At 30.1% G+C, this 9,214-nt stretch overlaps 1 protein-coding gene across 1 annotated transcript; it reads right to left on the minus strand.

The window, feature by feature from the left end:
- Window positions 1–2,640: 2,640 nt before the first annotated feature.
- Window positions 2,641–3,840, minus strand: LOC139490115 (uncharacterized). Its single transcript, XM_071276966.1, has one exon. It carries the CDS (start codon window positions 3,838–3,840, stop codon window positions 2,641–2,643), a length of 1,200 nt encoding a protein of 399 aa, XP_071133067.1.
- Window positions 3,841–9,214: the final 5,374 nt, after the last annotated feature.

The raw sequence follows: 9,214 nt of genomic DNA on the forward strand, positions 1-9,214 counted from the left end.
ATGTCTGATACGAGTAAGCTATTAAGTCTTATGTACAAAATGGTCAATTTAACCTGGTTTTTAAGCTAGCTTAACCTCTCACTTGTATGACAGTCGCACCAAAGGCCATTATATTGACAAAGATGTGTGGAAAATACAAACAAACATAATAGGTAAACATGTCACAAATAGGGGCTACTGCAGTCAACATTGTGTTATAATCGTAATCACTACAAAAACAAACAAATATGTAACAAAGAAGCACAAAAAAGGCATACATGTACCACATCTTCATATATCTATGTAAAGAAAGCTAAAAATAATTACATACGCAAGTTTTCATTATACGATACAAACAAATTTCAAGTCAGAAGTTCTTTACTAAGAAATTAATTTTCTGCAAATCAAAGTTTCATAACCAAGGTTGAATATGTAGTTTGTGTATAGAGATAAGTCCATTCACACTTTAGAAGCAAACCTATTTCTGAATCTCTTACGTTATTGTTCTCGTAACTCTGCTTTGTGAGATACGACATTTGAGTTAAAATGTACTCTCAACAATATTTCCTATTTCGAGTGACGTCTTTGTAAAAAAAAATCAAATCCCTCTCTTTAAATTTACCTAATTTATTCTCAGTTGATTCACTAAAAAAGTGTGTTTGTTAACTTTGCTGCGATACTTTAGAATTATCTTTTTAGTGGTTCTTAAAAAGAAACCAAGCCAGTACAATTATACACTGCCTCAGATAACACGAATAAGACATAATCAAATAAAGATAAGAAACAAGCTTGACACGCAGAACCAATCAGATACTTTGTTCTTAAAATTATAAAATACTAGCTATAGGAGAACGGACAAAATTCAAAAGATTTTAACCCTTTAAGTAAGTTAGTAAGTAAGTAATGACTTTATTTACAGAGGGTGACTCAATTAGCTTTCGCTAATCTACCTTGAAGCCCTCACAAAGAACAAACAGTACAAATATTACAAAGCTTACAGTTTCTAACATATTATGTAAATGCACTTTTCATACTAACTATAAACTGTCTGTAGAACAAGAGAAAAATAAATTCATTGATATATATATATATACATAACATTCAAATCATTAGAATATTTGAGTAAGTTGTTATAAATCATTTATAGACAAGAAATCAACACATTTTTGTTTAAAAGTGTCCAGGTTTTCGCAACATTTTATTTCATTTGGTAGTTTATTCCAAAGTATAGATGAGCTATATGCAAAAGATTTCTTCATTGAATTTGTGTTCGGTCGTACAACAGCTAAATTATTATTTGCAGATGACCTTAGATTTCTACTATGTAGGTTAACAATTGGACAACAGAGTTCCTTTAAGTAATCAGGTGCTTTATCGTTAGAATTTTATGAACAAGAATAAGTTTATTATATGAAATTCGAGATTTGAAATTCAACCACTTTAGCTCTTTAAATAAATTTATACTAGGTGTTAGTATTGGTGCATCAAGTATAATCCTTGCAGCTCTTTTCTGCATTTTAAGAATTTTTTTATATCCATTCTCATAGCAATTTCCCCATATTGAGCAACAAAAATCAAATATGGGCAGAATATAAGCATTATAAAACAGCTTTCTACTACTTATATCCAAAAATTTCTTAATTCTAGATAGCAGTGCGATACGAGAACTTAAGTTTTTACATACATAGTCAATTTGAAATTTCCAGTCCAAATTTTTGTCAATATATACACCCAAAAGTTTCTGTATTTCAACGGGTGTGATTGGGCTATCTTGTATACATATATTCATATCATTTCCTAGCAAAGTCCGTTTCTTATTTGTTCCAATCAACATAGAAGTAGTTTTTAAGGGATTTATAACCATCCTATTGTTCAGACACCAATTATTTATGGTGTTGGTATCGTAATTTAGTTTCCTTTCTATCTCTTCCTTATTTCTTCCATATGTATGAAGTGTTGTATCATCAGCATACATATCAATGGATATATGAGTGGTTTCTAAAGTCATGTCATTTATGAATAAGACAAACAAAAGGGGACCTAAAATGGACCCTTGGGGAACCCAATATTTGATACATTTAGATTCTGAGGCTGTATTACCAGAGCACACTTTTTGTTTTCTATTAGACAGGTACGACTCGAACCATTTTATTGAATGATAAGATACTTTGTATAAATGTAATTTATGGCAGAGAATGGTGTGATTTCCGAGAACAAATGCCTTTTTTAAATCTAGAAAGACTGTTCCTACAACATTACCATTATCAATACATTTGAGCCATGTGTCAATAAATTTGGCAAGGGCTGTCTGACATGAGTGGTTAGATCAAAATACAGATTGTGCCTCATGTAATACTTTATATTTTGACAGATATAGATAAAAATGTTTTGCGACATGTTTTTCATATATTTTTGATAATTTAGGAAGTATTGATATAGGTCTGTAGTTTTCTGCCATATGTTTATCACCATTTTTAAATATTGGAGTTACTTTAGCTAATTTAAGATTTTCTGGGAAAACACCCTCTAGTATACTTAAGTTTATTAAATACGTTATACTTGGGGCTAAAGCTTTCGATGACAGTTTAATAAATGGACCAACTTCATCAAGTCCAGTTGCTTTTGATGTTTCTAGTTTAGAAAGTAATTTCGTTGTTTCGTCTAGTTTAATAAATCCGTAAATCTAACACCAGCGGGTATTTTATCTTGAACATAATCATTCAAATTATTTGTTTGATATTGCGTGCTATTTGTAACATATTTATCACCTATTGTTGTAAAGTGAGTGTTGAAATGATTTACTATATCTTGCACATTATCATACTCTTTATTGTCAAAATTCATGGTAGATGGAATTTCATTTTGGGTTTTGGGTTTTAAATCTTTGAGTAAAGCCCAAATTTCTTTAGGTTTTTTGTTATTTTCTATTGCTTGCTTGAAAAAGGACTGTTTAAATTTTTCTATTAATTTAGTACATTTGTTGCGCCAATAACGGAATTTTCCCCAATCCCTCTTGCTTTGATAATAGTTTCTTTTCTTTTGAGCGTCTTTTATCTCATCTGTAAGCCAATCTGGTTGGCGTATATGTTTAATTCTTTTTACTTTGACAGGAGCGTGCCTGTTAATAACTGACAGAAATAGTTTATACCACATGTCAGTGGCAGATTGAGTATCACTTATTTGTTCAATTTGAGCAAAATTTGTCTTATTTAAATCCTCCAAAAACTTGTTTTCATTAAAGTTTTTGAAACATCGATACCTAATTTGTTTATGCTGTAAGCTTGGAACATCTTTTTGGTTTATTTTTCTCGTAATACATACTGGATAGTGATCACTAAGGGCTATTTTTGGGACATTTGTTTCAACTATATTTTCAGGGTGAATAGTATAAACATGATCAATGATAGTACTTGATGTTGATGTGATACGGTTACGAGTATCAATTAATTGTACAATAGATTGTGTTAGTAAAAGATTTTCCCATTTATTGTTCAAGCACCCCCCTGTAAAATCGATATTGACATCGCCCATTATTATCCTATCTAGTTCTAATTCATTTGCCTTCTCGATTTCCTTTTCAAATTCATCAATCCACGATTGTGGCATATCAGGAGGTCTGTAGATAAAACATATTAATAGGGATTTGGAGTTTTTCAAATGGATCTGAAGCCAGATACTTTCCAGTGAACTTATTTCTAAATCAGTTCTTCTTTTGTATTTTAAAGAGCTAGAAACGTAAGCAACTACACCCCCTCCCCTTTTCTCACTTGTTTCACATCGATCTTTGCGTTCAAGTTCAAATCCTTTAATACTAATAAAACTGTCTTCCGTGTTACTTGTCATTACTTTAGCATTATGCATTATGTGTAAAAATTTTGAGTCGTTTACTTAGCATAATACTTGTTCCTATTCTTACATTCATTATAAAAAAGAAGATGTGGCATGATTGCCAATGAGACAACCCTTGACAAGAGACAAAAATGAAACAGAAATTAGTTAACTTTATAATTGATGTTGGTAGAGTAACTATATCATAAAGGGTTAACATTAGTGGTACATCTCAACAGGGCAAGTACATAATGTCAATCATTAATATTTTGTACAAATGTTTTTTTTTATTTGTGACAATATTTCAAAAGATGGTTTACTACTTAAAATAAATCATGTCAGACTAAACATCACATTTCAATAATTATAGAGAACACGCATAAAAGTACACTAAATATTTGCTGTATGCCATATTGTTCATCATATATAAATCTAAATCGCTTTATACACCATGTAATTATTATGTTTAAACTAAACAATATAGATTTTTTTTCTATTATTTTTAAAATTGTATAAAATAATAATCAACTTTTTACTTTTGTGGAATTTCGTAAAAAAATATTTTCTAATTTATCATAATCAAGAGATATCTCACGTATAGTTGACATAAATGTGGAATCCAAACAGTGAATATATGTCTCTACGCTCAATTAAGACATCATCTATAATAAAAGGATACAATTGAAAATAAACTCATCATAGATACCAGGATTGAAAATTCGTGTATACGCCAGACGCGCGTTTCGTCTATAAAGACTCATCCGTGACGCTCGAATAAAAAAATGTTAAAAAGGCCAAATAAAGTGCAAAGTTGAATAGCATTGAGGACCAAAAGTTCCTAAAATTTTGCCAAATACAGCTAAGGTAATCTATTCCTAAGGTAGAAAAGCCTTAGTATTTCAAAGATTGAAGTATGCATTGTCATTGGTATCAGATAAAGAACTCGTAACGATACTTTCATCACGAAACCGATCCTCTGTTGAGTTTCACAGTTTCACAGTTTCTCTAATTTTTTTAATGTTGATTAGTGGTTGTTCAAAATATGAAGGATGAAGGATGTTCTACCCCAAGATTATATTACATAAGCTGCATTTGGGAAACATTTCGGTATCATCATGATCATTAGCCTCAATGCCCTTCAACTTTATACTTATGTGACTTTTTAACTTTTTTGACTCGATCGTCACTAATGTGTCTTTTGAAGATGAAACGTGAATCCTCAGTAATGGCACATGGCATCTAGGAAGTAATTTAAAATATGTTGTTGTGTATCAACCGTAATCATTCACTCTAAATAATGCATGAACAATCCTCTGTCGGTGTTTGATTTAAATTTAATAAAATAGAAGACTGTTTGCAATCTCATTTACATTGACACCATCTTCACTAACATATGATACGTTATATTAAAGTACACATACTTATCTTATTTAGTTTCAACTTGTGACTTGTATTGACAATTGTATTGTACATAATTAATAATAAGACTGTTTGCAATCTCATTTACATTGACACCATCTTCACTAACATATGATACGTAATATTAAAGTACACATACTTATCTTATTTAGTTTCAACTTGTGACTTGTATTGACAATTGTACATAATTAATCATTTATACGAAAGGACAGTATAATAGCATTTGCTATAAAACATGTCGTAATGTACGTAATAAGTATCTCGTCGATGCAGTAGGCATACATAATGTCGTCTTTACATTAACTCATTAATATAAGAAATGCATAATGTGTCTTGGTTTAAGTCAAATCCAAGTGAACGTTAGTTGAGCCCATGTTCTTTTTACTTTCTGACTAATGAAAACGCTCGATTTTCTACGTGTTGGGACAAAAAATTTCGCCGATTTCAATATTTGTGCGGATTCGAGTTCAAATATAGTGGTTTCAAGAAGTTTTTAAGTTGTGCGTTGAAACTGTGGACCCGCTAATTAAGAAACTTACTAAACCTATCATGAAAAGCTTATTTATTCTCCAGCCACAGTCGTTTCAACTTTGCACCGTATCCTTTTTTTAAAATATGAACCTCCAAATTACTAATTTGCTTAAAACATCACCTAACTTGAAATCTACATTTACTGTATTATAAATTGATTGAGATACAAACATATTTTAACATACTTTGTAGTAAGAAGAATTCAGAGTCAAATGTGTCATACAACTAAATGCATTTTGATCTTGTAAAAATACAAATTGATCGGCCAAGTGCATGCCAAATAGAGAAACGATTTATTTTGTATGGCATTTTAAAATGTCTTTGTGATTTTATCACTCGGTTTATTCTGCAAGATAGAAAGCAAAACCCCATCTAAGTACTTTTTTGTTTTAACTACCATTTCAGAATATTCATTCCAATCAGAGAAAGGAATATACATTGTACTTACTGGTTATATAAATAAGCAGAACAAATTATTTTATACTTAACATATTAAGTGAAATCTAATGGAAACGTAGTTATATCTAGCAACAGATCCATGAAATTTTTTTTTAGTGAATTAATTTTAGATAGGAAAATAATCTAAAATTGCACATAGTTATACTTAAAATCATTCACAAAAACAATACTAGTACTGAAAAATCCGAGCAAAATAGCAAAATTACCGATCTCCAAGGAAAGTCTTTTATCAAAAGCTCAAACACAGAAAAACATACTTAAATTTGATTTAATGTTTCAGTGCTTAAATGATCAACAATAGTGCACTTTAGTATAGTGAAATAAACATGAAAATAATTACCACAAATGAAACTACATTCAACGTCTAGTTCATCGAGTACTTTTATACGAGTAAAATGCATGAGAGATAACAGATGAGTCCGCTGTGGTTAGTATTTTTGTGGAGAATTGTGTGTTTTCCATTTTTATTACAAATGTTTCGATGATTACAAACCAATTGTCTACTTAAATCATTCTGGTCACCGATCTACTACATAAAAGACAGATAATACCCAAAGAAATGGAAAAAACAATATAAATGACATGCGGCCGTAGTGATCTTCTTTCGTATCTTAATTTCGAAAATTCAAAATGCATGATATTTTTCCAGAGAAGAGAAAAAATACCAAGGTAAAATTATAATAATAAAACAGAACAAACTAAACAAAGCCGAACACAAACACAAACAAAAGTACAGAAACATTAGGATTGAGCAACCTAAAAATGGTGTGAAAAAGTATCATATCGTAAGGTTCACAGAGTTTGCTCCACTATGCTCTAAGAAACTAGTATTGATCCTGTTGAAAAGGTCTGATGAATAAAAACCTTCTACTTAACAGTAAGTTTTGATATAATTGCATTTCTTTCTAAAGGTGATCTTACATCATCTGGTCAACAGTTTCTCATACAGTCCATACAATACACATGATACACATATGATGTTTACGACAAGAATATTGATAAAATGATAAAGAATGTAAATTGAGAAGGTGCAAAAACAAAGTTAGCTAGATAACGTTAGCCTCACAAAATAGTTCACTTTTTAAACATTTGTTAATGGAGTTCGCCTCTCAATTTCATAATAATTAACTTTTCAAAACAGTAGTTTATATTGATAGGGAATTAATAAAGGGATCCAAAGGGCAAAACAAATGTATGAGTCAATGTGCTATTAGCCATTGTAATTTTGAGGGGAAATAATCCCTCTGGACTTTTACAGATGACTTATCATTCATTATACATGTAAAAGATTGATAAAAAGAAAAATGGGGGTCAATGGACAATTTTTTTAAGGCATTCAAATGGATAAAACCAGAGGATTCCGAAATATCTGACAAAAATCCTAAAATATCACAAGCGAACTTCCTTAACAGATTTCATACTATTTCAGTTATTTTTCAAGTATTTGATTTGTCAAGATTATCGATAAATTTAATTCATTTTGTATGACAAATGGTAAGAATAGAGGAAATGAGTGCGAAATTTTTATTGACAAAGTTAAATATTTGTCTTATACAATTTACAATTGAAAGAAATATGTGCAGAACTATAAATCTCGATAATTGTGCACTTATAGAGAATTAAGTCACAGTTAGGAGTTTGAGATTTAATTTCCTTTCCTGAATTGCTACCCTTTGAGAATCATAAATGTCTAAGATTATGCTATTTATGCTACATATTTTGTTTTTAAAATTTTACTTTGCTTGATTAAACTTTAATTTATTTCTTATTAGAATTTGTTGTTTTTTATATGAAATTGATTGTTTTGTCATGTAGGAAATGGAATGTGTATTTTTTATTCAGATTTTAAGAAAATTGTCGTCATAAATGACCCTTGGTATTAAAACTAATTGTAATGCGGTGAATTTATCACGGACTTTTGACACATAACGATAAACAGAACATACGATAAATATAGTGCTATTATGCTGGAAATTTTAACTAGTCAATAACGTTTACGAATGGCTTTACATAATAATTGCATTGGTAAAATGTCAAATATAGTCAATGAAGAGTTAACAACAGTGCAATGTTTAATAAACAATTTCATGCTATTTTTTATTTATAATATTTGAATAGCTTGTTAGTGTATGCAGGATACATAAAAAATATACTTCATATTGGCCACATGCATTGTAAATTGTGATTTTACAAGAGACCATTCTCACTTCGCAAATTGAAATACAAGAAGATCTTTAATTGATTGTGCAATTTGATGTTTGCAAAACATGTCTGAAAAGAAATACTTTATACTACCCTTTAAAAGGAGTGTGTTTATTTTTGTTGTTGAATTGCTATTTTATTGACGGTTGAGATCAAAATGCTACGACATTAAATTGATTTCAGCTTTTAATCTTTGAATTTTCCCTTTTTAGGTAACAACATGCCAGCTGAAACTGCATATGGAGCATTCTTCGTCCAGTTTATACGATGTCCAATAGCTTCTATTTCCTATGATTATTTTGTAGTTAAGGATCGCCTGTTTCAAGGTTAATCATGATACTAGTGAACTTGTTCATTTAATCTCTTTTTGTTGTGTTAAAAATACCAAATAGTCCTACAAAAACTTGAATTTTTCCTCTGGTATGCTGTATGCACCAGCAAATATGATATATCATAATCAACCGCTACAGACCGAGCTGATATTTGTATTAAAGGAATATTTTCTTTGAGGAGAAAACAATGCTTTAGAGCCAGCTATGATTTTTACCAACACTAGGCCCTATTTACATAGAAACATTATATACAAAATTAGTCTGAATAATACCCCGGGATTAAAAGCAAAATACCATGTTATTAGGCTGGAATTTGTACTTGAAAATTGTGTTTAGTTGACAATATGTAAAATTTGTTTTGTCAAACATTACTTCCCTAATGAACAACATTTCTTAGCTGGTTTTAAAGTTTCTTTCATTACAGTACTTCAAATTTGAACACATACAGTAAACTATCAATTGTT

This window comes from Mytilus edulis, chromosome 9, assembly GCF_963676685.1.
Source record: "Mytilus edulis chromosome 9, xbMytEdul2.2, whole genome shotgun sequence".
Taxonomy (NCBI): Eukaryota; Metazoa; Mollusca; class Bivalvia; order Mytilida; family Mytilidae; genus Mytilus; species Mytilus edulis.

Bases quoted from the DNA above. Each gene is read 5' to 3' on its own strand.
- LOC139490115 (XM_071276966.1), bottom strand. From the start codon at position 3,840: ATGCATAATGCTAAAGTAATGACAAGTAACACGGAAGACAGTTTTATT.